This window comes from Vollenhovia emeryi, unplaced genomic scaffold (assembly GCF_000949405.1).
Source record: "Vollenhovia emeryi isolate VEMERY1.0 unplaced genomic scaffold, V.emery_V1.0 DF939167.1, whole genome shotgun sequence".
Lineage (NCBI taxonomy): Eukaryota > Metazoa > Arthropoda > Insecta > Hymenoptera > Formicidae > Vollenhovia > Vollenhovia emeryi.
This window is the reverse complement of record NW_011967199.1, coordinates 302,180-330,110: the sequence shown is the minus strand read 5'-3', so window position 1 is coordinate 330,110 and position 27,931 is coordinate 302,180. Positions and strand designations below refer to the sequence as shown.

At 40.2% G+C, this 27,931-nt stretch overlaps 7 protein-coding genes across 11 annotated transcripts in view; 5 read left to right on the top strand and 2 right to left on the bottom strand.

The window, feature by feature from the left end:
• LOC105564207 (laccase-1) overlaps positions 1-10,336 on the top strand; it is a 13,933-nt gene extending 3,597 nt beyond the window's left edge. The window contains exons 1-12 of one of the 3 annotated variants that reach the window (XR_001009099.1): positions 736-1,673; positions 4,251-4,318; positions 4,802-5,091; positions 5,978-6,188; positions 6,601-6,878; positions 7,245-7,368; positions 7,461-7,681; positions 7,762-7,948; positions 8,143-8,349; positions 8,426-8,644; positions 8,768-9,436; positions 9,604-9,640. Coding sequence is in view for 1 of the 3 variants with exons in the window: in XM_012016426.1 (XP_011871816.1) it covers positions 4,258-4,318; positions 4,802-5,091; positions 5,978-6,188; positions 6,601-6,878; positions 7,245-7,368; positions 7,461-7,681; positions 7,762-7,948; positions 8,143-8,349; positions 8,426-8,644; positions 8,768-8,921; positions 9,604-9,658 (2,007 nt within the window). In the remaining 2 variants the exon portion in view is untranslated. Of the gene's footprint in view, positions 1-735; positions 1,674-4,250; positions 4,319-4,801; positions 5,092-5,977; positions 6,189-6,600; positions 6,879-7,244; positions 7,369-7,460; positions 7,682-7,761; positions 7,949-8,142; positions 8,350-8,425; positions 8,645-8,767; positions 9,437-9,603 lie in introns of those variants that run through there. The other 2 variants (XM_012016426.1, XR_001009100.1) reach the window with 2 other exon arrangements.
• Positions 10,337-11,196: 860 nt separating this feature from the next.
• LOC105564206 (zinc finger protein 809-like) lies at positions 11,197-12,831 on the top strand. Its single transcript, XM_012016425.1, has one exon. It carries the CDS (start codon positions 12,288-12,290, stop codon positions 12,675-12,677), a length of 390 nt encoding a protein of 129 aa, XP_011871815.1. The 5' UTR covers positions 11,197-12,287; the 3' UTR covers positions 12,678-12,831.
• Positions 12,832-12,929: 98 nt separating this feature from the next.
• Positions 12,930-14,401, bottom strand: LOC105564205 (BRISC and BRCA1-A complex member 1-like). The gene has a single exon (XM_012016424.1). The coding sequence runs from the start codon at positions 14,156-14,158 to the stop codon at positions 13,175-13,177; it is 984 nt and encodes a 327-aa protein (XP_011871814.1). The 5' UTR covers positions 14,159-14,401; the 3' UTR covers positions 12,930-13,174.
• Positions 14,402-14,611: 210 nt separating this feature from the next.
• LOC105564204 (probable ATP-dependent RNA helicase pitchoune) lies at positions 14,612-18,419 on the top strand. Of its 3 annotated transcripts, none has more exons than XM_012016421.1 (9): positions 14,615-14,807; positions 15,195-15,383; positions 15,460-15,720; positions 15,999-16,313; positions 16,380-16,681; positions 16,758-16,910; positions 17,047-17,217; positions 17,443-17,620; positions 17,965-18,419. In XM_012016421.1, exons 1-9 carry the CDS (start codon positions 14,717-14,719, stop codon positions 18,129-18,131), a joined length of 1,827 nt encoding a protein of 608 aa, XP_011871811.1. In that variant the 5' UTR covers positions 14,615-14,716; the 3' UTR covers positions 18,132-18,419. The 3 variants fall into 3 exon arrangements, with proteins under 3 accessions (XP_011871812.1, XP_011871811.1, XP_011871810.1); XM_012016420.1 differs by having other exon boundaries at positions 14,615-14,816; XM_012016422.1 differs by lacking the exon at positions 17,965-18,419 and having other exon boundaries at positions 14,612-14,816; positions 17,031-17,217; positions 17,443-17,525.
• Positions 18,420-19,452: 1,033 nt separating this feature from the next.
• LOC105564203 (ribonuclease H1-like) lies at positions 19,453-22,356 on the top strand. Its single transcript, XM_012016419.1, has 4 exons — positions 19,453-19,613; positions 21,406-21,459; positions 21,536-21,749; positions 22,011-22,356. The coding sequence occupies exons 2-4, from the start codon at positions 21,407-21,409 to the stop codon at positions 22,116-22,118; spliced, it is 375 nt and encodes a 124-aa protein (XP_011871809.1). The 5' UTR covers positions 19,453-19,613; position 21,406; the 3' UTR covers positions 22,119-22,356.
• A 411-nt stretch (positions 22,357-22,767) lies between these two features.
• Positions 22,768-24,651, top strand: LOC105564201 (DNA-directed RNA polymerase II subunit RPB7). Its single transcript, XM_012016418.1, has 8 exons — positions 22,768-22,981; positions 23,090-23,199; positions 23,287-23,446; positions 23,698-23,748; positions 23,871-23,936; positions 24,011-24,082; positions 24,161-24,194; positions 24,268-24,651. The coding sequence occupies exons 1-8, from the start codon at positions 22,970-22,972 to the stop codon at positions 24,282-24,284; spliced, it is 522 nt and encodes a 173-aa protein (XP_011871808.1). The 5' UTR covers positions 22,768-22,969; the 3' UTR covers positions 24,285-24,651.
• A 125-nt stretch (positions 24,652-24,776) lies between these two features.
• On the bottom strand, positions 24,777-27,696 carry LOC105564200. The gene is made up of 5 exons (XM_012016417.1): positions 27,433-27,696; positions 26,306-26,833; positions 26,029-26,117; positions 25,713-25,937; positions 24,777-25,429 (listed from the first exon to the last, which is right to left on the bottom strand). Exons 1-5 carry the CDS (start codon positions 27,568-27,570, stop codon positions 25,243-25,245), a joined length of 1,167 nt encoding a protein of 388 aa, XP_011871807.1. The 5' UTR covers positions 27,571-27,696; the 3' UTR covers positions 24,777-25,242.
• Between the last annotated feature and the right edge of the window lie 235 nt (positions 27,697-27,931).

The window sequence follows — 27,931 nt, the reverse complement described above, 5'->3', positions numbered from 1 at the left end:
AGAGAGAGAGAGAGAGAGAGAGAGAGATGTGCGTGTGCAACGCTACAGCTGATCGCTCAGCTGACCGCCCCGCGTGAGCCGCCGGGCGCCGCGGCGGTGCGCCGCTCCTGTCTGCCTCTTGTACTCGGCCAGTTATTCGCTGACTATTTCTTTGAATAATTCAAAAACTAAGCTTCGGAGAACATTTTAGTAAGAGAAAAATCGTTTTAGAATTTAATCAGGAATACGACATTTCAGGGACACTATACCTATTTTGAATCACCCTGTATTTATTGAGAAAAGTCCCCTGTTATGATAATAAATATTACATATCTGATACGAAAACCTATTCAGATATCGCTTGGATATCTAAGAGATGTCTTCTAGATTCTAAAAAGTTACGATTATTTCATCTGAAATATGATATTTGATTTTATATCAAATAATAGATATTTATATTTTAGTGAAATCGGATATTACATATTACAGAATAGGCAATGTGTTAAAGAAAATATATTTGTTCGTTATCAGTTTCGGCATAAATTATTAAGAAACACGACCTCCACAAATCAGTATTTACTTTTTATACTATTACTGTAAACTCATATTTATCTTTTTTATTTTTCATCGTACTATATTTTCTTTTTTGACTAGATAAATTTACAAAACTTATTTTGAGGAAAATTTAAATAGTAAACACTTATTTAGAAACAAAAAATAATAAAAATATTAACGATAATTTTGTAAAAAATATCAGAAATATGATATCTTTAAAGTATTCAGGATACATTATCTACAAGATATCTCAAATATGAAATGATATCTGATACGTTAAGTCTCAGATATATTTTGCCGCGTGGGTACACGTATCTTCGTGCAATTAAGATGCAAATTACAGTTCCATTCAAGTAAAGTTTGTGCAAAAACATAACTGAAAAAAATCTGTTCTCTCATCTGTAGTTCGCCGGAAGCTTCTTTTTTCAGTCAGTTGACGTCAAAAACATGTTAATCTTCTTAAAAGGAGATACAGATATCGGGGATACACCGTCATCATTTTATACGCATGCTCCACGCATGCGGTGTCTACCTATTGTAAACACGTGCAGGCTGAGCAACGAGTCTCGGATAACGAAGGGAAAGTCCACTGACGAATTCACTTTCGGGGAAAACTGGGGGGCACGCGGTTATTGGATTTGAACTTGAGCGACGAGCTCAGACGGGGGGACCCGAGAACTACGAACGAGAAGGCATCTGTGAATACCCTCTATTTCGTGCCACCGTAATCGTACGTACGTCTACATTGTGCCTGACCATACGCAAGGCAAGAAGCCCCTCTCGTGGGGTACGCACGACCTCCACAGAAGAGGAGAGAAGCCTCCTGCTATCATATAGAGGAGCGACCGGTTGCCACGCCGGTCCAGTCCTCCGTAAAGCGTCCTCCACGTGAAACGTTGGTCCGGCAGTGTGTCGTGTCTTCTTCTGTCACAAAGACGGGAGAAGAGACGCGGCTTCCGTTCGATGCAGATGTGCGCGCGTGGCAGTCCGAATCTCGGTCGTGATCAGGAGAGTTGAACGCCCGACTACGCGCGTCGCGTGTTCAGCCGCATAGTGCGGATTATTTATTTCTGCGCGTTAGTGTTCGTCAGTTTCTGCTTGACCCTCGGTGTCTTGAATCATTAATTTAACGCAATACGGTAAGTCGCGTTGATCTGCATTTTTCTCGCTCTCGAGAAAAATGAATCGGAAGCACAGTATCGTAAAAAATCGCACTGCTCGTCGAAACGCACCCCATCAATTTAAAGAGTCGTGTTTGAAGGATGTCGACGTATATCTAGATCTTTCTTACAAATTATGTTTTAATTATATATGTATAGCGATAGGTTTACCGATAGCCATGTGACTGTATGGAATTGTCGCTTCAACGAAGCGCTATCATTCGTTTACCATAACATACGCGCGGTGTTTCGTTTGTATTTAGCGCTATCTGTTATTTGTGACGTTATATTTTTAGACAGAGCTTCTATCAGTTATTTTATCAATTCGCACGGTGTCGTCGCCCAAGACAGTCGCTCTTACAAAAGTCCGAATGTTCACTTAACGAAATGAAATAATTCTCAACTAACAGCGTATCTTCTTTCGAGAAGTATCTAAAGGCCTACTCTACTTCTCTGTTACAATGACGATATTGAATATTTTATGTCAAATCTTTACAATATTTTTTTACATTATTTCGATAATGCCTGACTAAGGCCAATATTATATTTGTCGTACGACAAACTTTTCAAGCGGGTTGATTGGCTGTTAAATAGAAACTTTCTAGATACTCGAGAATTTTACAATCAACACACTTAAAAAAATTTGTCGTTCGACAAATGTAATATTAGCCTTACACTCTCGATTATTACCTTAAGTATGATGTAGGATTCCGCTTGCTTAAATACCCTTGAAATTCTTGGATGTCTCTAACGATCTCCGCTATAGAAATCCGAAGAACACATGTCGCAACGGAAAAGTTAAATGTAATTTAACTGTTCTGTTAGCATGCAAAAGAATTTTCATACGTTCTGTTATTTCGCCAATATCACGTGCGTTGCGATATATTTGAGAACATTCACTTGCACACATCTCGAGCTTTAATTTCGCACAATCGTGACTTTAAACGTATACAGTTGTTCAATATTTATTGTTGGAAGAATATCTTCAAATGTATCAATAATATGCAAATTAGCTATCTGTAATATCTAAATAATAAAATAAACAATAGAAATGTATTAGAAAATTTAATCGATACTTGTTTCTGTTTTAACCAGTAGTAATATTTTAATCTTCAGTATTCCGCTTTGAACTTTTACTGGTAGACAGAGCAGTTCCATTAAAAATTATTTTTCATTATTAATTTAATAATTATTATTATTTAAAATCTTTCTGGAGATTTATACATTATATTAAATACATTCTAAAAGTTAGCAGTTACATATATGTCAGAGTTATGTGTGTGACTTGACATATTTGATATTTTATATGAAAGATCATAGATTGATAAGTAAAATGGACAGTCCGTATTTTAATAATTAATAATAATCAACGTTCTACGAATTTATTTATGAATCCAACGATATTCTATTTATGGTCCCGACAATTGTCTTGATATTTAAAGTTGCTTTCATTATCAAGGAAAGACGAAAAACATTGCGATAAAGTCGCTCGAAACAATGAAGCTAATTTTTGCAATAGCGAAACAATGTTTATTAACATAATTGCGAATAACAGCTGCATCTTGTGCCGCAACGATGCAGGTACGTTGCGTCAAGGTGTGCTAAATTTATGTACTACGACACATATATTGTGTTGTAAGATGCGTTAGAAATTTCGACATTACCAATATCGGCAATTTCTCACTTGAGACGTTAAACGCTGTTTTACACGCGTCCATGGCGATTAAACGAGACACATCTCCTGCAGAAGGTTTTTATGAACGTAGAAAATCATTATATAGCGTGTGTCCAATTTTATATATTAAAATATCTACCTATTAATAAAATAAGAAAATACGGATGTATCAAGTTCGAACGGTGTTAAAAACCAAAACAGATTTTATGATATTATCTTAACGAAAAATCCAATTTTAGATCACTTTCATAGTTAAAAATCCATTGCCATTTTGTTCGAAGAAAAATCTCGTCGCACGTTGACCAATCGGTCATTAAAATGCGCCAGAAGTGGGACATTCTATACGCGTATTATCTTACCATTATCATTACTTTGTCGTAAGAAATTGCAAAGTCTCAGTGAGACTCGACAGTTCAAGCTGAACTCTCATTATCAGTAAAAAAAAAATAACCTGGACTCTTTTCGATAATTTTCCACTTCTAAAAATTGTTTGTGAAATATCTGTGATTGTATCTCCATAAAAGATAAGATATAACGTCATGGAATAGGAGCAATTATTTGTACAGTTAAAGATTGTAAAGGCAAGAGATGAATAACTTTATATAAATGAAAAAAAATGGTCAACACTATTTTGTTACATGTAAAATACACTACTACAATGCTTTAAGAGAAGCAAATTTTAGTTTTACAAGCCGTTTTCATATTTATTACGTAAGACACGGATGCATATCTTTTAAATCTATTCGGCTATTTTCGTCGAGTTATTATCTCTGCCTTGAAGTATTATCTCTGCAATCTCAGATTTCGTAAAACGCTACATGTAATGAGATTTGTTCGTTACACATACCGGGTCTTTCTGAATCAGGTTTTCTTTCTTACAGATCGAATATGCTAATCTGGAACGTGTTACTTTTTCTGCTCCAGCTGGTTGTTTATAACAGTCGATCGGGTGAGCGATACTTTTCACGATTAATATTAATTTCGCACTGGCCTTGCGACGTTTTCACTGTTATTGTATTTCCATATATGCTCGAGTCATAGTTCTCTACGAGGGGGAAACCGCTGACTAAAATCTTGTACACCAATGCCCACTAAGGGTTTACCCCTCGATTTTTATGTATGCGTATCTTACCTACACTGAAAACAAAATTCTGGTAGAAAATGGACGAACCAGAATTCCCTTTAGGATTTACCAGATTTGTAGTAAAGTCTACCAAACTTCTGGTTATGAAATATCTTTCATGGTAAATCCTAAAGGAATTCTGGTAAATCCTAAAGAAATTCTGGTAAATCCTAAAGGGAATTCTGATTCGTCCATTTTCTAACAGACGACTGGTTGAATCTACCAGATTTTTTTTTCAGTGTAGGAATACGTTCAGATTGAAATAAGAGCAGGTTTTATTTTAATCGGCATTTTTTTGTCGGATTTTAGAAACAATAATAACGGCGTACAATGACTTCGGTCTATCGCCGATCGATCCGAAAATCGCCGACGTCGTCGACTGGAAGGGCCACGCGTGTCGGCGTACATGTAAGGATGATGCGGCGCCTCTGGACTGCTACTACACCTTCAAACTGGAGGCTTATTACACAATGAGCAAGGCCTGTTACAACTGCCCCTTCAATATTACAGACTGCTTTCGGTCTCATTGCGTCCCAGCTGATGGCATAAAGCGATCGCTCATGGTTGTGAATCGGCAAATGCCAGGTCCGTCGATCGAGGCGAGTGATATTGAAAAAATTAATTCCGTAGTTGTTAAATTTTTTTCTCGTGTCTCTGCTTCCTTTACTTCGATATCAGTTCGTATCAGTTTTATTCAGCGGGAAGAGAGTCTTTTTTTTTCTTTACAAGTTTGCGAGGTGTTAACAGGAGGTGAATAGACATGGGCGAATTTGAATGATCTCATTAAATTGGAAGGGAAAGGTTGCTACAAGCCTCATTGCATATCCGCTTATTATCTCTTTTTCGATCCTTTGCATTTTTTAAGTTTCGCGAGTGTAAAGGGAAATCTTTTGAAAATGATCCACGTGCAAGTTTTTATTCTATCTAATAGGTATTTTTTTAGACGGCTAATTAGTAGTTTCTTAGACGGCAAGATTTTTTTAGTTCATGACTCACCGCCTCCGCAATCTTTCGCAGAGCCTAATTGCCGCTCGCCAATGCCTCCTCATTATGCAATGATATCACGAGAGTAGCGCGGTGGGATTCACATTGCAAAGATTCTATTTCCTACAATTTAAATACGCTTTGAGATCTTGCGATGATTGTTTAACGAGTACTCCAAGGAATTATCCGCGCGACGATTATTTTGTTTGTTCACGCGGACACGCATCCGTTCGTTTCCTACCTCCAGATTTCGCTTGCAGCTCCATCATTGTTATTAGATACGCATGTAGAATTGTTCGCGGTGTCCGGGAATACATATACCGTAATTCAGTCACGCGGGTATCGCTTCGTTTTAATTACAGGCGACAGGTGATCGCCGATAACGATGTCCGGTCTGCGATCTCATTTCAGCGAGATCTGCGATTGATAAGCGGCCGCCGCGAGCCAGACCGCAAATCGAGCGCGATGAGAACGTTTTCAGGGGATTTACTTTAATTTCAGGTGTGCCAAGGCGACAGGATACTAGTTGATATGATCAACTTATTGCACGCGGAGAGCACGACGATGCACTGGCACGGTCAGCATCATTTTAACACACCGTACATGGACGGTGTACCCTACGTGTCGCAGTGTCCTATCCATCCTGGAATGAGCTTCCGATACAATTACATCGCCACTGAAGCCGGCACGCACTTCTGGCACTCTCATTTAGGTACGCTAGATCCGCTCCAAATACTCGCACCTGACATTACCTGCGGAAAGTTTGGGAGAAAATTGCAATTGTCTCAACGAATTCCCTTAATCTATCATAATTTATTAATATGCGTAAGGCTCAGCTGTGTTAGACACAAATTCGAAGGAACAAGAAGGCTGTGAGCCGTGACAGGGTGTTCCCAGCGAGATATGACTCGTCGTTCGACGAATCATTTCTCACTGGGTTAGCGTCGAAATAATTTATCATAAAATTGCGGAAAATATTACCTGAGCCCGGCTGATTATATTCCCTCATAATATTCCTCCGTAACGTTCCTTCATAATTTATTGACAGCCGTAAATGTTATGGCGAATGACTCGTTTCCTGGAGTCCGGTCGTTTATAGTATTTTATATTGCACATCTTTGCAGGATTTCAGAGAGGTGACGGCGTGTTCGGCCCATTAATCGTTCGTGTACCCCCTAAAATGGACTGGCACAGGGATCTGTATGACTACGATGAGTTTACGTTAGTAGTCGCCGATTGGATTCACGAGCTGGGTCTCACCAAGTTCCTAGCGCACTATCACGGAGACGGTAATAACAAAGCGCCGAACTTACTCGTAAACGGCCTGGGCCGTTTCATCGCCATTAAGAATGAAAATGAGACGCTGGCCGATATGCCTATCACGACGTTCGTCGTGAAACCGGTAAGTTTTCGAGGAGAAAGTATTCGTAACATCAAAGGTTGACAGGTGCCCGCAAGATGATTCCCACTGTGCCTATTCAGGTCTATTTCGAATTGGTCTCCGATTTTAGAATGAAGATTAAAAATTATTACTTGTAACGCTCTCAAACATCGTTAGTTTTGTCAAATGTATATTTATATAAGAAAAAGATAAAGTATTGTCGTTAAAGACAAATTAAAAAAAAGAGGTATTTTATTTTGTAAAATCATCTGAAATATTTTCAACGTTGTTCAAAATACACGCGTAGTCAGTGTAACTTTATTTTAAATAGAATAGCTATATTTTTGTTTAATCAGAATCGGATTTTTACTCTTCGTTTGCTTGCAGAGTTTTCGATACAGATTCAGGCTTATAAATGCGGAGTTCCTGAATTGTCCTATAGAAGTTTCTGTCGACAACCATACTTTATACGTAGTCAGTTCGGACGGACGTGATATTGACCCGGTACAAGGTACGATTTCACCTTTATGCCGCTACTTACTAACAGAATCGTTTATGAAAAGTGTCAGTTTTTTTATATACATTGTTACGTAACGATTGCAGCTGAATCGTTGGTGAGTTACGCTGGCGAAAGGTTCGATTTTATAATTGAGATGGACCAACCGGTGGACAATTACTGGATGAGATTTCGAGGACTGATGGATTGCGACGAGAGATTTTTGAGCGCCTATCAAGTCGCAATATTGCGATACGAGGGCGCGCCCGAGGAGGAACCGCTGGTAGAAGTTTCATACAACCGCACAAGAAATGACTCCTATGGACTGGTACTGATATTTCATTCCTTACAATATCTCTTAAAGCTTCTGAGAAATTAGATTTTAATTAAAAAAACAACCAATTTCAGCAAGTGAACGCTCTGAACGAAGGAACTGAAGCGAATAACAGCATCAGCATGCCACTGTTAAATGCGATGGACAACGATGACGTTTCGAACACTAGAGAACCTGATTATCAATTTTACATATCCTACGATTTTTACGGGAAGGACAATCCATACATTCACCGCAAGGATTTGTATGGCTTCCATCAAGGTACGTATATTCAAATGTTTAAAAAAATAAAAGAAAGATAATTTTCAATGTCTATTACATAAATGTGATAAAGCATCTTTTAACAAGTTTAATTGTTGGAAAATATTTCACTAAGTATGTCACTAAATTACTCTTTTTTTTCGCTGTACACGTTGTTTGTCGTTTCATAAAACGTTTCGATCGTGAAATTTTAGTGAAACACCAAGTGTACACGCCGCAATTGAACCACATAACATTTAAGCTACCGTCGTTTCCACTCCTACCCGGAAGACACCTTATTGAGCCGGATCAGTTTTGCAATTCCAGCACGGTTAAGGGATGCGAGAAGGAATATTGCGCTTGCACGCACGTGCTTCAGGTTAAAACCAACAGCGTAGTGGAACTGGTTCTGGTTGATGAAGGTTGGCAGACAATAAGCACCTCATTCGTATCTCTAATTATTTAAACTCCGTCTAAGTCCGTAATGATCCTTGCCAGGTTTTACGTACGACGCAAATCATCCGTTTCACCTTCACGGCTATCAGTTCCGCGTGGTGGCTATGGAGAGGGTAGGACGTAACATTACCGCCGCTAAAGTAAGAGAACTAGATCGGCAAGGTTTGATACACAGAAAGCTCAAACGGGCACCTCTGAAGGATACGGTAACCGTGCCCGACGGTGGTTACACTATTGTACGATTTCATGCCGATAATCCAGGTAGGACTTTACAGCATTCATACGTAACATTCATTATGAAGTAGTAAAAAAATGAAAAGGGCAAGGCATCGATACCGGCGTCAAGTGGACCGAAAAATAATCGAACTGATCGATATTCTCCAGGATACTGGCTGTTCCACTGCCACATCGAGTTTCACGCGGAGATAGGAATGTCGCTGGTCTTCAAGGTGGGCGAGGACGACGAGATGCCGCCTGTTCCTGATAATTTTCCTAAATGCGGTGACTGGCAATCGACGGATGGTGAGAATGAGGACAGGTCGGAGACCATGAAAATTTCGACGAACACAACCGAAAAAAAGCAATCGAGGAACAGCGAGCGTCTCGCTGGCATGATAAAGCAATTCGCTGTATATACGGTGTATTTTGAGGAACTCTTGAGGATATCGACATCCTCGGCGTCCAGTTCGAGTGTAACGCTGCTGCTTTTTATCGCTTGCCTTTTGAGTTCTGCGATCCGTGCGCGCACGTTTTAAGACATGCGTCTACGTAAATAGCCCTGAGGTCACGTTATGGAAAAGCTTTACAGCAGATCTACTTTGACGTGATTACAAATTTACCGGCGGGCGTTTTCTTCTCTTTCGCCTTATTTTAAACAAATATGTGACAATCGTTGCACGCGATATGCGTAAAAACATGATCATAAATGGAAGTAGTCGCGTGCCAATAAGTTAATAGACGAGCGTTTAGTCGTAGCTGAATATTACGAAGTATTAATATTTATAGGAAGCATTCGTCCACGTTTCATGATCGCTGCACTGAAAAAAATTTCTGGTTGAATACGGACGAATCAGATAATTCCTTTAGGATTTACCAGAATTCCTTTAGGATTTACCAGAATTCCTTTAGGATTTACCAGAATTTCTGTAGGATTACAGGAATTCTGGTAAATCCTAAAGGAATTATCTGATTCGTCCATATTCAACCAGAAATTTTTTCAGTGTGGTGATAGGCAGAACCATGCGAAACCAACCTCAGACAGTAGACATTTTTTAAATATACTTTACGATCATATTGCGTATTTATCTCCGACGAGCGAGCGAGCGTTAATGAGTGACTTACATTTCTGTGATATAAAAATAGATTACAATTATGCTATAACGGCGAGATTGCCAGCTACGCTATCCGATAATGTATACGCAGTGTTTTAATTTAACTTTTATTAATTTCAATGACGAATCGATTTTACTTGCATAACGGAATCGATGCAGCCTTGGCGAGGAAAATGTCGGGCGACAATAATACAACATTCGATTCAGGAAAGAACTTGCGAACTAAGCTTTAGAGGGAAGAAATAGATACCGAAATTAGCTTTAGCTAGATGATTTTTTTTAACAGAATTAGAAACTCTACTTATAAAAATATATGTATAATGTTGATGCCGCTGTGCACTTTCTTTGAAGAGAAGTTGATCAAACTTCTACATTAATAGACCAAAGAATCTGTTATTAAAATATAATCCAATAAAAAAAAACAGGACCATCTTGACACATACATTACTGCAATTACAACCATATTGTACATATTGCATTTACTCTAATCAATAGATTCATAAGCGCGTTATCTGCTGTATGAGTGTTTCTTTACTTTAGATATGTGTATGTGTACTTTTACTAAGAAATTTGTATCATTATCTTAAATATAGGACATCCTTGAAGCTCACTTCACGAAAAATCGTTTACTTGATTAAAAATTTACTGACACTTTAATTTAAGAAAAAAAGAGATCAAGTTGTCACTTATGGCATATTTTGTAATATTTATACGAATACTTGCAAAATGTATTTGCAGTCGTAGCTGTAATATATGTAAACATGTGCACAGAAATCCATTCACCCGAATTTGAGAATCGATCGCGCTTATCACGCGATCTCGAGTACGCAAACGATTCCGAACAATATCTTGAAATAAATTCTCACGCGAGATCAAGTCATGATACAATTACTATTCACTTAGGATACCTGCAAAGCTTCTCATTGCGGTTATTGTGTGTTTTATCTCTTCTGCACTGTGTCTCCGCAAACGTATATACAATGCGATATGTGTAACGTGCGTCTGTATCTGTTGTACGCATTTACCGGAGACTTGTCCGGACACACCAGTCGGGTATTCCCCGCAATCCCGTAGCTCCACCACGCCACAATCGCACAGTATCATCCGTTTTAGCGAAATCTATGTCATTATCCGGACACATTGACAACAGCCAGCCTGCTATTTTTGCTATCGTATTTTCTTCTGCCATCGTATCCTTTTAAGGATACGTTAACAATAATATTCGGGAGTATGTCGTGCAATGCTGGAGGACGCTGCCACTTCTGCTGCAAGAAACATACCGTGTCGGTATTCGGCGGCGACGAGGTGGCTTATGCGCTTCTACAAAAATTGAATTTGAGACTTGTGGTAAGCACATATAGAGTCGCCTATTATAAGAGATGCTTCTAATATGAGATAGCGGGGCTTCTGTTAAATTAATGGGCATCGTCTGTTGGTTCCACCGTGAATTTATTACCCTTGGGGTGAGATCTGCTTAGTGGAAAATTCATTGTTAAGTCGCGCGTGTAATTGTTACGTAAAAAGATTTGCGAAATTGTACGTCGAAAACTCGCTACTTCATAGTAGGAGCCTGTCACATGACAGAAGAGTTTCTTCTAACATTACACCGCATATAGACTGCAAGCGAATGTCGTGCCACATCGACCGATCTACAAGGCCTAATATCGGTTTGCGGCTTTCAGAGTTTGGAATCGAAATCTTTTATATCACGTCTAAACGAATAATAATTAGAAAAATGTATATACTGGATAGCAGAAGTGCGTACTGTTCGTAATCTCGAGGTTCAATTATAAATTTAGGCTGCGTTCCGTTATTCACCGCCAGTACTAAAAATCTATAACTTACGTCACGTATACTATACATATTCAATACTGGCAGTGGATGTCGGAACGCAGCCTTAGACGCCAGACAAAGTGATAAATATAAAGGAATAGAATCAATTATCTCTGTTATAGAAAAGATGTTCAGCGACTGTTATCTCCTTTAGGATACAAATAAATGTTACAATAGATGAAATATATATTGTGTAACAGGGAAATTTTTATTGGGCTATTACGACTCTTGTAACATTTATTGTAATTATATATTTATTATTGTAACATTTGAAAAACAACTTGGAAATTAGATCACATTGTAATTATCTTTAGAAATCATGAAGAAATGTGTTGCGCTAATTGAAACATATTTTGCAAAGTATTTAGAAAAATCGGCGGACAAAATTATATGCTCGTTTATTTTAACCTTATCGCATCTTACGCGTAAACTTTTATACTTTATGTTCACGATATCAAATTTTATATCGCATTAATAGACATTAGGGGATAATTATTTAATGCTCTGCCTTTGTCTGCATTTAGGTTTTCAACACAATTTGTTCTCCCTGCATTGTTAAACTCGAAGATATTCTCAGAAGGGATCTTCTCGATGTGCGTTCACCTCTCGAGGGAACAACCTCGAAGGAAACTCACATCGAGATTCCAGCAGAATTTACCCGCCCGAGTACCGATAATTTGGAGACAACGGAAAAGTCGCGGGTCGTCAACGAAATTTCAAATTTTCCACCTGGGGAAACCATGGTGACCGACGCCGAGGTCAAGGGAAGCGTCGATTCTATCGGTGCAGAAAATAAAGCCGGTACCAACGATTCGGAAGCTCGCGTAAATACGGAAAATGTCAGGAAGAGACAGTTAACGTGCGAGTTCTGTGAAAAGGCGTTCAGTCACGCGGGGGACCTCAACAAGCACAGGAGGAAGCACACTGGCGAGCAACCTTACGCGTGTACTACGTGCGAACGGAGGTTCAAGACGTCGTCCAATCTAGCCAGGCATCAACAGACACATCTCGGGATTAAGCCGTTCCGCTGCGAGATTTGCGGATGCGCTTTCACCCGAAAAGTCAAACTTTCCGCCCATTTAGTAGCAAAACATGACGGAGCTTCGAAACCTAATCAGTCGTTGACGTAACATTACGTAGTATAAATTATAGAGCGCTTTAATACAAAAGTAACAGTAATAGGCTGCAATTAAACACGAGTCAATAGAAATAAAATTGCGAAAGAAAAGAAAGATAGAATATAGTGGTATTTAACTTCAACATCATTGAAATTTAAGGCACAACATTACGTGTTAGCCTCTTAAACAATACGAGACGTACGTAGATTCCTAGAGTCGATTTGCGTTTGACTTGCTTGCGTAGGAGACAGGCTATTTTATAAATCTATATAAAAATGATTTATTCAATGATAAGTTGACAACAATATGTATATCATATATGCTATCTTTCTCGCTACATCTTTTCTGGTAAACATAAATAAAAAATGGTTTAAAACACGTTACTGATACGAGCGCAAGCGTGATAACGCCTTGGAATTGTACCGCATTAACAGAGTAAATCTGACCCAAAGGAGAATGCGTTCGCCTCACCACGAAAATATCTTATCCGCTGACAAATATACACGGCACTATACATTGGTGTGCACCTCCTGATTGCCTGGCATCAGGTAAAATGTATACGAAGCGTCCTTCTGCGGCGGCCGCTGCAGGGGATGCGCCAGGAGCTTCGCCATATTGTCGTGTATCTTGGCGGCGTTCCTGCCCACCTCGAAGATGTACGAGAAACTCGTCGTGTCCAGCGCCGCGATCTCGGCGTACACCGCCTCGCACATGTTGTCGTTGCCGGGCGGCTCGTGGGCGAACAGCACGTCCAGGAAGAAGTAGGGATTCTCCGTGAGATTCTCCAGGTACTTCTGCCCGGTGTGGAACTTGGGGACCGAGTTGGACCGCCCGTAGATGAGGATGACGCGCGAGGTGAACGTCGGCTGGCACCTCGCCGGCGTCGCCGCCCGCGCGTGTATCACCTCGAACAGCAGCCCGAGGTCGTAGGTCTTGTGCTCCTCGTCCGGCACGTCCTCCGCGACGCTCTCCAAGTGGTTGAGGACGGTCTTCGTGTTGCTGGTGTAGTCGCAGAGCCAGGAGGCGCCGCGGGAGCCCAGGCTCATCAGCGCGTACTCGTGCACGCCGGGCTGTATGGTGGACTTGGCGCCGACGAAGCTCTCCACCACGCGCTTTATCATGAACAACGGCGGATACGTCGCGCCCGTGCCGAGTTTGAAGGGCGTGCACTGCTGCTCCCTCACCGTGTCGACGACGAGGAGGATCTTCTCGGGTAGATTGAGCTCGGGCACGTTCCTCACGCGGACGTGATCGTCCGCGGTGGTCGTGGTGGCGGTCGCGGTGGCGACGGTGCCGGTGGCGACGGCACCACCAGCTTTCTTGCTGTCCGCAGCGTGACGCGTCGCATCGTTATTACCGTTCCTTCGAGAATTCTTCGCCTGCTGCTGCTGCTGTGGTTGCGCATTGTTGCACGCCGGCTCGATGGTCGCGACACTCTGAAGTCTGTCGGATATCTGCTGGACATCGTGATCGTTCGTCTCCTTGTCTGACATGTTTATATCAGCGCAAGTGTCCGCGGAGAAACCTAACCTCTCTTCGCGCCGCTCGAGATGTGCGGCTCTGCCTCGAGCAACGAATGTCCCGCGGCGCTTCGCGACAATTCGGCGGCTTCACATAGCGTGCGGATTTCGCGCAAATGATACGAGGACAATTAAAAATTGAAGCTGCGTCACGTTAAACACGCCTATCCTTCGAGACGCGATTCAAAGTGCACGCGCCACCCAGCGACTGTGGCTTGAATTGAACTGGTTCGTAACCTTAAAGCCTAGTGCAGACTGCACGCAGCAAGCGGCAAGCGTCGAGCAGCAGCCAATCAACGAAGAGATCTTTCGGAAGCGTCAGCAGTGGCGTAGAAAATATCTCTTCGTTGATTGGCTGCTGCTCGACGCTTGCCGCTTGCTGCGTGCAGTCTGTACTAGGCTTTATCTGTACTGTACCGTCTGTGTATGTACACTTTTCAACACTGAACGCTTTTCACCACGTGCGTTTGCATGGTGTTCATCGAGGTCTGTGACTTTTAATATAATTACGAGACACTGCTGACCTGAAAAATGTCCGTACCCGAGAAAGTGTTGATGAGAAAAATTAGGAAACGGGAGAAAGCAAAATTGACCGTGCTGAAACACCGGGAGGAGCAGAGAGGTAAGAGCGGTAAGAGCGAATCAACTTTGAGGTTAGATTTCTCGAAAGAGAACTATGTGGAAATATTCGCTGTGAGACAGTTATCTTTAAGACCTGGTCTACAATGAGTTGTTAGAAGTCGGAATTATATGTTGATCCTTTTTTTCTGGGTAAAAGAAAGTGGACCGACATGTAGTTCTGTCTTCTAACGGCGCATTGCAGACCAGGGGGTCAATTCTGTAGCTTACACTATAGTGAAAGTGTTAAAACTGAGCGGCTTCGTCTCTTTCTAAGGGGACGGTTAAAGAGAGACAGAGCCGCTCGCTTTTAGCACTTTCACTATAGTGTAAGATACAGAATCGACCCCCAGGCCACATATAATTATTAGCAATCGTGTATTCTTTTTAGAAAAGGGGAAGCTAAAAGCGTCCGAAGAAAATGACGAGGCACAGGTAACACCTTTGGCCACTGAGAAATCCGCGGAGAAACTTTCGGTCAGTAAGAAATCCTCAAAGAAGCCTTCGGTCACTAAGGAATTCTCGGAGGAGCCTTCGGTCACTGAGGAATCCTCGGAGAAGCCTTTGGTCACTGAGAATTGTATGTATTTCTGATATAATTCTAATTGTTAAATTATATTTGTACGCCGTTTAACAATGTATAACTTTTTGTTTAGTACCCGGCACAGCTGTTGGTTTTGAAGTGACAAACGATACAAGCTTCTCGGTATTAAGCGAGACAGTATGCGAGAACACGCTGAAGGCGATAACGGATATGGGCTTTACTAATATGACGGAGATACAAGCGAAAGCTATTCCTCCTCTTTTGGAAGGCAGAGATTTAGTTGGCGCTGCCAAAACCGGATCCGGCAAGACTCTGGCATTCCTAATTCCTGCCGTTGAACTGATTTACAAGTTGAAGTTTATGCCGCGTAACGGTATGCAATTTCAACGGCTATATAGTCAACATTGGAATAGTACTAAAGAAATTTTTTTTATTGATAAACTTTATGGCCCGTATTTTGAACTCTCTTTTTATCAATAAAAGCGCCTCTAGAAGTGGCTAATAAGCCTTCCGACTTACTTTCATTCTTATCTCTTAAAGCAATATAGAAATAAATTTGTTAAAGTTGCCCGTTAAAACTGTTTCGATCATTCTGAAAGTGCAACTATGTAAAGTCAACAGGAATGGGATACAACAAATAGATACTTGCAGGTACCGGGTGCATCATTATGTCCCCCACGAGAGAACTAGCTATGCAAACTTTTGGAGTCTTGAAGGAATTGATGAAGTACCATTATCATACGTACGGTCTGCTGATGGGCGGCGCCAGCAGGCAGACCGAAGCGCAGAAGCTCGAGAAGGGAATCAATATTATCGTGGCGACACCGGGGCGACTATTAGATCACTTGCAGAACACGCCTGATTTCTTATACAAGAATCTCCAGTGTCTGATTATTGACGAGGCCGACCGTATTCTGGACATCGGCTACGAAGAGGAATTGAAGCAAATCATTAACATTCTTCCTAGTTAGTGATATCTCACTAGATCAAATTACACGCTTCCTCCTATTATTGTGTGAATTATCGTTGCAGAGCGCCGGCAGACCATGCTTTTCAGCGCGACGCAGACGCAGAAGGTGGCGATGATAACGACGTTAGCCCTAAAAAAGGAGCCTATATACGTGGGGGTCGACGACGACAAGGAAATGGCGACCGTGGAGGGCTTGCAACAAGGCTACGTAACGTGCCCGAGCGAGAAAAGATTTCTACTTTTATTCACCTTCCTAAAGAAGAACAAGCAGAAGAAGATAATGGTTTTCTTCAGCTCCTGCATGTCCGTTAAATATCATCACGAGCTCTTGAACTATATCGATTTACCGGTGATGAGTATTCATGTAAGTCATCGGATTTCTATACCATTTGTGATAACGAGATTCTCTCCGATTTTAATGCTCGCGTTCTCTTCGACAGGGTAAACAGAAACAAACGAAAAGAACCACGACCTTTTATCAATTTTGCAACGCCTCCTCCGGGACTTTACTTTGCACTGACGTGGCCGCAAGAGGTCTAGACATACCGGACGTTGATTGGATCGTGCAATTTGATCCGCCGGACGATCCCAAGGTGAGAATATTGAAACGTACATGCGATATTTTTCCTTGCAGATTGTCATTAAAATAAAAGATGGCAGTGTGCAACAACGTGGGCTTGATTGGTGAACGCGGATTCGTAATATCGGTTTAGATTAAAATCATTTTAGGAATATATCCATCGCGTGGGTCGAACAGCTCGCGGAGAAGGCAGCAGCGGTCATGCTTTGTTAATACTGCGACCGGAGGAACTTGGCTTTCTTCGTTATCTCAAAGTAGCTCGCGTACCAGTGAACGAATATGAATTTTCTTGGAATAAAATCGCTGATATACAATTACAGGTATGTAACGACATACAATTATATATTGCAATTTTACCTTTAGCTTGTTTCTTTTCAAATTATTTTCTACGCAGACTTTGAGATCTCAATAAATTTAAGCTTAAAAATTTTGAAAGACGCAGAGTGACATTTATGCGTCATTTAATAGAGAAATCGAAACTAATAATTCTACCAATTTAACATCTCTTCATCTCTATTGTATAATACTATCGTCTCTTCTTTTAGCTCGAGAAATTGATCTCGAAAAATTACTTCTTACATCAGTCGGCGAAAGAGGCGTATAAGAATTACGTTAGAGCGTATGACTCTCATCACTTGAAACACGTTTTCGATGTAGAGACTCTGGACCTGGCGAAAGTTGCCAAATCGTTCGGATTTATCGTACCACCGGCGGTAGATTTGAGTAAGTCCTTTTGAAAACAAATTTAAAACATTAAGTGCAACAATATTTTCTTTCAAAACTGTAATGTCTTCGAATCTTACTCACTAGCAATTCTTTTAATAACTCAGAAACGAAGCGATTCATTTTTTTACATTATTTTTTATTTTAAATATAGATATTGAATTTATTAAAATCAGTTTGATATTGCTTCAATCTGTTCTGATTATTCTTTTTTATTGGCGTTAGTCCAAAGGCGTAGTGTTTTATGGTTTAAATTGTATATAGAAATTTGACAACAGCATAAACCTGTTCAGTCAATCTAATGTTGAACATCGTTTTTCTTACTTTTCAATTGCGCATGATAGAAGTGGGAATCAGCAAGGCTTCACGACCACGAAAGAGGCTCGGTGGAGGCGGTTACGGGCACTTTAAAAACATGAACGATCCAAATTCGGCAAGGCAGGTGAAGCGTGCTAGAACCTTTCGCCTAGTCGGCAAACATAAGCAAGACAACCGGCAATTTAGCAGATAATTGTCGTCCATGCACTTTTTACACACGTGGATAACAGACAGCGATATCTAGATAATGATAGCTAACATTGTACAGATATGCATTTACGCAAGTTCAAAAATACACTACTATTTATATTACTCGATATTATTCTTGACATTCATGTATCTGATTTCTATCTGATTTTTATTTAAAGTAATTTCAATATTTTTTTAAACGTTTGAAGTTTTGATTTGCATCATCTCTTCAGAGAGATACACTCGATAATTCGTCACTTATGAGAATTAAAATTTTGCGTTTGCAAATAAATTTTGGAAATTCTTTGAATTGCAATCCTTGAAATTCCAAATAATGTCACTTGTATTCCTTTTGTATTATCCTTTATCCCGGTATTTTTTAATTTTTTTTAAGAGTCCGATATTCGCGGTTCCAGCAAGATTGCGGACCGGGAGCGATCACGTGCACGATCGAATTCGATCGGTCGACATCTCATACGTTTCTACTCTACAGGTTTCATGGTTCATGCTTATAAGGCTGGGTCTACATAGGATGTCGTAAGTCGTGTCGGAAAAAATTGACCAATCACAGTTCATATTCTCCTTACGGTCGAAGAATAATGAACTGTGATTGGTCAATTTCTTCCGATACGACTTACTACATCCTATGTAGACCCAGCCTTAAGCCTTGTGTCATTCAGGTTTTTGGCGAAAAGATGAACCAACAAACGTTTTAATTACAATATTTGTGACTGCCAAACGATTGCGCATCGAATGGGCACCTTTTGAAGTCAAATTGGTTGAAAAAAAAATTTGTCTGGCTAACCTCACACCCAAATTTTGTTTTTTATTTTACAAAAAAACGGCTAATCACCAAACGATTTAACTAGGCTATCAATGACCTCCAAACGACCACCAAACGATTTCAATAATAAAAAATTAAAAAAGTCGAAGTTGGCGGGTCAACTTCACGGAGGTCAAACGATCACGTGATGTGATACCAGGGAAATCACATGATTCTAATTTCCTTCAAAGTACGTATGTGTATGTATGGACGCCCATGTAGGTATATATACGTAGCAGGTCACATCGGTCACATTCACGTAGGGCTGCCATCTGTAATTTTACTGGCCTAGGACAGAAAGGTTTAAATACAGACTTCTAATATAAGTCTGTGGGTTTAAAATCCCGGAATTTTCTGTCTGAAATCCGGACACCCGTAATTCATAATGTTAAATTATTGCAACTGCTGATAAAACGATAAAACAGAATCTTTTATTAATTATTTATTATTCCCCCGGACGTTAACGAAACTAGGCCAGGGAAAACCAGACGGATGGTAGCCCTACATTCACGCAACGAAAAAAACAAAAGCCGATGGTGATTCTCACATCAAGTCCCGACTGTCCCGAGTTCAGAAATCAGAACAGTTCAGAAGTGTTCGGAAGGTCGAGCCGAGCTGCTTTTTGTGAGTCGTTCTCTGTGGCGATCGTCGCAAGTTAACCAAGTAAGCTTCAAGCTTTTGACGTTTTCCGTTTGCGAGAAGATATGACTTGGCGATCGATCTCGCGAATAATCCATCTTTTGGTCGATCGAGGCGGCAAGTACCTATCGCTTTGCCGCGTCATCGCTCTGCCGATTTGCGTCATATATAAATCGCTTCTTCGCGGGCACATGTTACGATTGAGACCGCAGAGATGTGGAATTGTTAGTCAATAATCCGTGCTTTCCAGCAAGCGACACAAGTCGACACAAGTGTCGTTCTGTCTTTATTATTCATTGAATGCGAAGAAAGACAGAACGACATTTGTGTCGACTTGTGTCGCTTGCTGGAAAGCACGGATTGTTTGTAACTACTGATTGAACGCCGTGATAGTTGACTCGTTTAAGAACTAGTCAAGTCGCCATATTGCTTGCGTTCAGCAGTAAGTGCGAACTTAATTTACGCTTTACGTTGCGCTTCCGACAGTTTGGCACCCGTTGCAAGATCTTTTGCTGAACGGCATAGCGGTTTACGCTATTCCAACATGTTGAGCGATTGCTACTTTTCAATATTCAACACGCTGGACTATTTTTTTAAGAGGTTACTTTGCAGCGAGGAGCGGTAAGGGGGGCTGTTTATGCTTACAAGGGCAAAGGAAATAAAGATGAGCTGCGATCGCCGCTCGCCTCTTTCCCCTCTCCCCTCTCCCCTATCGTATTGTGTGTTTTCGTATCTGTATTTTGTATTATACCTTTTATATGAGACGGTAAAACATTTTATTTTTGTAGCTTTTCATAAAAGATTGTTCTAAAATGAATTGCGACAAAAACTATTCCTCTAGATTTACTAGTATAGTCCAATCAATGCAAAGAGCCCACCGAACCCAATTTTACAATTATATCTCTTTGTTTCAGGATGCTATCTATTAAATAAATAATATATACCATCTGCCATTTGGGTCGTCTAATAATCCTTTCTATTCTTGTTAATTATATACTGGCGATAATAAACTTTATTTCTGCTCTTTATTTTACTTTGGCAATCATTTGTATCCATAGAACTTATAAATAATCATGTAATGCAAGATCCTAACTTTAAAATCATATTTCTAAAAAATTAAGGCTCAGGTTCACCAAACGTCGCTTAACTTTAATTCTAGTTTAATTTATGTTTGTCTCTCTTTAAAGTAACAGTTTGAAAAAGACAAAGAAAGTGGTCAAATCACTTGAAACTCAAAACTGCCAGTGCATTATTCTGCCAATGATGTTTTGCATTGCGTGTGACTCTTATTGTTAATTATAAGTCACCAACCTCCTTGAACGTGTTGGAGAAGCGTAAATCACCGAGTGTCGGTCAACGAAAAGTCAACGGCGTAGCGCAAAGCGCTTAATAAGCGGCTATTTCTTTTCTTTCTTTTCCCATTATGATTATGCTCCTGCGGATGTACTGCCACGTTTTCAAGACTGTAATTATAGGCAATATGAACTGAAGGGAGCTTTTCAATGTAAGATCCCTCCTTTTCTAGTCACACTTAAATTTTGTACTTGCGAGATGGAGAGGGAGAAAGATGGAATGAAAATGCAAAAGAACAATTATAATTAACATTGTCTTTCTTTGATACTATCTTCCATTCTCTTTTTCGAAATTCAAGTGATTAACGACACAGTAATAAAAGTAACAACATACAGCCCAGATAGCAATGCGTGTCTAAAAGACAACTTAGTGCCGTCTTGAAGATGTCTTTTAGACATGCATGCTATCTGGGAGTGTAAAGAGATTGAGTTTGAAATTTTTTAACTACTTATCTTTTTACCAGAATGCCTTACTACGCAGTGGCCAACGGTCGTACAACCGGAGTTTTCGACAATTGGTAAGAATATAATGAGACGATATTGAAACAGTGGTACTTCTGAACAAAAGTATAAACAAATACTTTCTGTTACAAGGGAGGACTGCAAGGACCAGGTTCACGGATATTCTTATAACAATTATAAGAAGTTCGATACCCCGGACCAAGCTTGGGACTTTGTTGACCAGCATTCTTCAAAAGGAAAACTGGAGCAATCATTTAGTGACGACAGTAAACAAGTAGCTTGTCGAAATAATAATCAAGTTGCACTCCAGGGTGAAGCTAGCGGCTATCGACGCACCGATTGCACGGTATTGAATAGAAACTGTCTTGGAAAGTGCCAAAGGCACATATATATATATTTTTTTTCTTAACGTTGCATAAGACTCGATGATTCCTACATATATTGATTATATATTTTATTTCAATAGTGCGACACAAAATATATTTCTTATATTTCATGTTTCAATTATAGAAAGACATTTTTCAAATTTTCTGGCATGTTTAAGCATTCTTAAACGTTACTTTCTTTCATTTTTTCATACTTTGATGATGATTTCTGTGATTTGTAGCAAGGAAAAAATGGCGTCATCATACGTGAACGTTCTTATACGAGTGGCAGGGCTGGAAGCGGATATTTTGTTGAGAAATATACGCGCACATACTGGAAAAACAACTAACGAGATGCCCGAGGAAAATCTTTGCTTCTTTACGTACTGAAGAGATTACCATATAAAGTAACCCCATGAACATTTCAAAGAAATACTTGTTATATAATCATTAAATAATAATCGGTTAAAACGCATTTATTTTTAGTTTTATATATTATTTAAGTTGATTGATCTTGGTACATTTTTCTGGTTATTGGGGTACACTTCGCATGTCATTAATAAATAAATAAATACTGCTCTTTATTCAACTTGTACTTATTTTATAGTCTGAATCGTGATATCTTATTTTATTTAAAAAATTATGAGGAAGTGTGAACAAGTTGATCGTTTCCACTTTAGAAAATTGCGCTTTGTTTTTGGAAGTTATTGTTTGAAGGCCATCCTTGTTTTCTCTCGGGAATCACGCTTCTCCTTAGATTTCTTGATACGATTGGCTGGATCTAAAAACATTAACCAATCATACTGAGCGCTCACTCAACTGTTGTGTCTGCTGAACGCGGCCATTTTCACTATATTATAAAATACAGAACCCTCGGGGAAACACCGCCGTTAAATGAGCGCTTAAGCTTTTGTGTTTAATTGGTTAAAATTTTTAGATCTAAAAGAATACACCAATCAGTTGCGAGAGCTCACTGGACGCTCAGTGAGCGATGTTTTCTGAACGTAGCCAATCGTGGGGCGCTAGTGTGTTTACCAACGATTGTAGTTGATCGTAACCTAACCTAACCTATACGCACATTTGTTGACTATATATAAACCGGTATAGACCTCGCTGGGATCATTTAGTTTATTTAAAAACTTTCTTAAATTTAGATTGGATAAAATAATTATAATATCATTTCAATTAATATACAAACATCATGTTTTATCACGTAAGTTGAATTCCTTTATACATCCTGGCGCAATCTTTCGTCAATTCAGATTCATACAAGGGAACGTAGGATTAGTCGATTTTTAATCTCTTAAATAAATCCACGCAGATCTCGTTGGAGCACGAGATTTTGTTACATCCCCGCTACTTCGGTCCCCAATTACTCGACACTGTAAAGCAGAAGCTCTATACGGAAGTGGAAGGCACCTGTACAGGAAAGTGAGTGTCGTGCTTGTGTATTTTAACAAAAGTTCTTTTACTATTTTGACATCGGAGACCTTTCACTTTGTCTACATGCTTGCTTAGATATGGCTTCGTCGTCGCGGTCACGACAATAGACAACATAGGAGCCGGTATTATACAACCGGGACAGGGTTTTGTAGTATATCCCGTCAAGTATAAAGCGATTGTGTTCAGGCCATTCAAGGGTGAAGTGCTGGATGCGATCGTGACTCAAGTGAATAAGGTACAAATAGATGCTTCTTTTTTCTAAGTGTAAAATGATCCATTAGTCTATCCGGACAAGCTGGTGTAGTGCGTAAACATATGCACAAGGCATCTGATTGAGCCATAAGTGCATGCATAAGGAAGTAGACCAATCAATTTCTTTATGCATCTGCTTACGCACCTGTGCAAATTTGTCTGGATAGACCCTTGCATCGAATATTGGTTCAAACTCGTCGAATAACTAACGTTTCATGTCTGTCCCACTTGTAGGTTGGCATGTTCGCTGAAATAGGTCCGCTTTCGTGCTTTATATCCCATCACGTGAGTGATTGTAATAATTATGAAATTAATTGCTCAAAATTAGGTTTTATTAATTGGTACGAGGTTAATATTTAAATTGAGATATATAAAGTGATACTATACGAACCTAAATTTCCCTGCAGTCAATCCCAGAGGACATGCAGTTCTGCCCGAATGTGAACCCAGCCTGTTACAAATCCAAGGAAGAAGTAAGTCGTGTTTCAAAAAACTGTATGTCGCGGCAGAAACTTCGCGATTAGAAATTTACCAAGTTGTCTTTCAGGATGTAGTTATTCAAGCGGATGACGAGATTAGATTGAAAATCGTGGGCACGAGAGTCGATGCTACGGGAATTGTTAGTATTGAATTACATTCGTGATGAAAGTCATTCTGTCTTTACATTAATTTACATATAAAATTACTTATTTTTCAGTTTGCTATTGGCACGTTAATGGATGATTACTTAGGTAATGGCAAGTTTAACGCTATCCATATGCAATGCATTAAAATGTGATATTTATAATTTTTCTCCTTTTCCAGGTCTTGTGTGCAACTAGCGTGTCTGCAGTCTGTTTGCCCGGCAAACTTCTATTAGTTTATCTAAACACAGTTTTTACATTCCGGAAACAATTCACGTGTCTTAAAATACTTCCTACTTTTTTATACAAGGAGCGGAGAATTAATCTTATGTAAAGATTGTATAAAGATATTTTGTGTATATAAAGATTATATCTTGGGCTGCGGGGAGACGCTATTAGAGCTGAAAACGTCAGTCTATCTTCGTCACTGTCGAACAAAGATAGAAAACGCTTTTAGCGCTGAAAGCGCGCTCCCCGAACGCACCTTTCATGTAAGATATTGATGATGTGGTCAATCCGACAAACAGATATGAAAATACAATGATATAAAAGTCATATTTGGATAGAACGTTAACAACTCAGACACCCTATCTCTATAATAATCAGAATCATCACTGCACAATAAATGGAAACAACTCGTAGGTTATAAATTGTGATAGATAATATTTATGAGATAAAGTACGAAATATATCTGTAAGAAACATTACTTTAATATAATCTTATGTGACATCAACAATCCATATCGCGAAGCAAATAGATGCTATACAGGGTGCTTTGCTAATTCTACTAAACAATCGGCTGATTTTTCAAATATATGTACTGTAATATAATCGTCATATTTTTTTTGTACAGAAACACTAATGTAAAATTATTCGGACATTGCCATTACTAATTAAAAAAGCAGATGTAGGTAGTTTGCAATCATGCAAAGATACTGTTTAGGTAATGTACATCTTTTTAATTCACATCTCTCTTATTTACTACCCATCATCGTCCCGTGATGATGCATCTGCAACGAAATGGATGTGCCCGCAACACTCGGAAACCATCGTGGAAAAAGCGTCCCTCTTCTATTCGTTGTGACGACTTGGGTAATTCTGACACCCGACAGTGGAGTCACTTTAATTGATGTAGTTTTACATTTTTAAGGCGGAGTTCAATTCAAGGAATCCTGATTGTTACCAAACACATTAGCAAGACCTGTGAATAGCGCTAATTTCGGTGCCATGCGCAGGTCTTCCTTCTTTGTGGCTGTGTCTTGATCGGGCATCATCTTGTCTGCAATGTGCTTGTAGATTTTCCCATCAGCGTTAACGTAAAAAGTAGAGAAGCCATCGTACCATCTAAAATAATTATATATTTTCCCCTGTTATTGTGATTAATTTTACAATAGATATTGATAGACAAAGACAATAAATACAATTGATGGAAATTTAAATTATTCTACTTTTTCCTGAAGATAAAATAAAAAACAGAACTAAAAGAGAAGTTTTTTTTCTATAAATAACAAAAAATTTAATTCAATTGAACAATGAAGTTAATTCCAGTAATTGTAATTAAAGTTTAGGATGACATTCTACATTGCTGTTAAAAAGAAATGTAGCTGATTACATTTAATGTACTTACGCTGCTTGATTAGTGTTTATGGCATCTTTTATTTTCCAAATTTTATACTTCCAAAACATAGTGAGTACCCTCCAGCCTGTGATACCTTGTATGCGCCAACGAACCTGCACGGTATCGTTTTCATGGTGTATTGTGATCTTCAAGATGTCCAATTTGACGTAAGCAAACTTGATATGACCGACGAATCTTAACAGCATCAGCTGTTTCACATAATTCATAAGTCCCCTGCAATATTTTTTAAGTGCGTACACATGAGGAAATGGAAATAACGTTAGAAATTCTCATCTGCTTTGAATACTCAATGAAATTCACTTACGTTGTCGTTACTCCTCTAATGTTGTTGACAAAAATTAAATCTTGGGTATATATCGAGAAATTCTGAGGTTTTATAAACAGCTTTGGTAACTGCAATCAGAAAATCAGAAAAAAATATTGTCCGGCACAAGAGAACCTCTTATGCTAAACAATTATGTCTCGGGAGTGTCTCAGAATTATTGTACTTTGCTTCCGCAAGCGTGCGACTGTAGATTCGGAGAATCCAAGTCGACGAAAGTGCAATAATCCCGGGACATCCTGTAAATCACACAACATACATCTTGACTAAGACAATCGACTATGGATTGCAGTTGTTCCTGCGATGGTTTACCCTCGTTTTCTCGTGGCGACGGCTGTTGCGAGCTAGTCTTTAGCGCGCTCGTGTCGTCAGACGTAAGTAAGACGTTTTGGTAAATATTTATTTCTCGACTACTGCGTAAACTTTCTAAAGAAATCACCCTACTATTATCTAGAAATGAAGTTGCTTTGTCATTTTCTGTAACGCTTTGTGTCTGAAATAGTTTAACAGAGTCCGGTGCGATTCCTATTGAGGCCACGTGTCTATTGCTTCTCAGGAGGTCGACGCCGAGCCTTTGTGGCTTGCGCAGCCTGCGCGGGTCTTCAACCCAGTACATCGTCGCGCTCTTGCTCTCATCATTGGCGTGTCGTCTGGCTGGCTTTTCACTCCGATTGCGAACGTCGAGATGAACCAACGGTAAATTCGCAGGAAACATACATCCCACAAAAGGTACCGATTTGCCTGTGGTATTTGCCCTTACAGATAATGCTCTCTGTGTACCCAAGAACTGAAAATTTACACAGAGTAAGTTGGCAGCCAAAATATGTGACTATAAGAAGATACAAGAATATAAATTAACAAATCCTATTATTTCGTCATCTGTGGGTCAATATCTTACACCGTAGCGAAAATGGTAAGAGCGAGTTAGAAAGAGACAGAACCGCTCATTTTTAGCGGCTTATTTTCACTATGATGCAAGATACAGAATTGACCCCCTGCTGTTCGTCGCCGAGGTAAATTTACGAATTGTCGCTACACATGATTTCGATAGAGAAAAACATCAACCAAGTTCGCAAACGGAAAGAAGAACGTGCGATATACTTCCGGGATATCAACAAACAATTCGACTTTTGCAACAGCGTGACGCGGCGACGTCACTGGGTCGCCCCTCGCCGTCTTTGACCGTCGACGACCCACCGGGAGCCGGGGGCTCGGGTTTCGCGCGGCGCTCGCTGCGGGAGTCGCGACGGGACGGGCGTCCGCGGTTTCGCCGGATTCTCGGCGAGTTCGAGACGTCGCTGCGAAGTCGCGCGATTATGTAACCGTTTGAAGGTTAGGATGTCGCCCGCGCCGGCATCGCGAGGCGCCTCGCCGAGGACGACGTACCTGCTTCAGGAAGGCAGACGACTCGGCCACGTTCTTCTGCAGCTGAAGACGTTCGAGCTTCGACAGCGGTTTCCGGCCACCGCCGCCGCTGACGAGCGCCGACAGCCGACCGGGTAGCGTGCGAAAGCACTGGGACATGTTGCGCGACCGCGGCTCGTCCTTTAGACCAACGACATCCTCCGCGAAGACGCACGATGTGCTACCCGCAGTCACTTGCGGTCCGCGCGCGTGCCTTACAACGCGGTCATCCTTTCCGGCTCGGGCGGGTTCTCGCGCGCTTCGCGAGATGGCGCTTCGCGGGGTAGCGCCGAGATACAAATTTTTTTAAATCACTCGAAACAATATGATATCCTCTTTTAATCGCAACTGTATAAAGTTAACGCTTTTTTAATTTGTACATATATATATTCCTTAGACCCGGGCATCAGTTCTGTATCTTACGATATAGGGAAAATGCTAAAAGTGAGCGGACTTTGTCTCTTTCGAAGGGGACGGTTAG

Coding starts and splice junctions, on each gene's coding strand:
- LOC105564200 (XM_012016417.1), bottom strand. CDS start 27,570: ATGTCCCAGTGCTTTCGCACGCTACCCGGTCGGCTGTCGGCGCTCGTC. Junction 26,118..26,305: donor TCGATTGTCTTAGTCAAGAT/GTATGTTGTGTG, acceptor TTCTGATTGCAG/TTACCAAAGCTGTTTATAAA. Junction 25,938..26,028: donor ATTAGAGGAGTAACGACAAC/GTAAGTGAATTT, acceptor AAAATATTGCAG/GGGACTTATGAATTATGTGA.
- LOC105564206 (XM_012016425.1), top strand. CDS start 12,288: ATGGTGACCGACGCCGAGGTCAAGGGAAGCGTCGATTCTATCGGTGCA.
- LOC105564204 (XM_012016420.1), top strand. CDS start 14,717: ATGTCCGTACCCGAGAAAGTGTTGATGAGAAAAATTAGGAAACGGGAG. Junction 14,817..15,194: donor GGAGCAGAGAGGTAAGAGCG/GTAAGAGCGAAT, acceptor TATTCTTTTTAG/AAAAGGGGAAGCTAAAAGCG. Junction 16,911..17,046: donor ATCCGCCGGACGATCCCAAG/GTGAGAATATTG, acceptor AAATCATTTTAG/GAATATATCCATCGCGTGGG.
- LOC105564201 (XM_012016418.1), top strand. Junction 23,200..23,286: donor GAAGGCACCTGTACAGGAAA/GTGAGTGTCGTG, acceptor ATGCTTGCTTAG/ATATGGCTTCGTCGTCGCGG. Junction 23,447..23,697: donor TCGTGACTCAAGTGAATAAG/GTACAAATAGAT, acceptor TCCCACTTGTAG/GTTGGCATGTTCGCTGAAAT.
- LOC105564203 (XM_012016419.1), top strand. CDS start 21,407: ATGCCTTACTACGCAGTGGCCAACGGTCGTACAACCGGAGTTTTCGAC. Junction 21,460..21,535: donor ACCGGAGTTTTCGACAATTG/GTAAGAATATAA, acceptor TTCTGTTACAAG/GGAGGACTGCAAGGACCAGG. Junction 21,750..22,010: donor ATCGACGCACCGATTGCACG/GTATTGAATAGA, acceptor TGTGATTTGTAG/CAAGGAAAAAATGGCGTCAT.
- LOC105564205 (XM_012016424.1), bottom strand. CDS start 14,158: ATGTCAGACAAGGAGACGAACGATCACGATGTCCAGCAGATATCCGAC.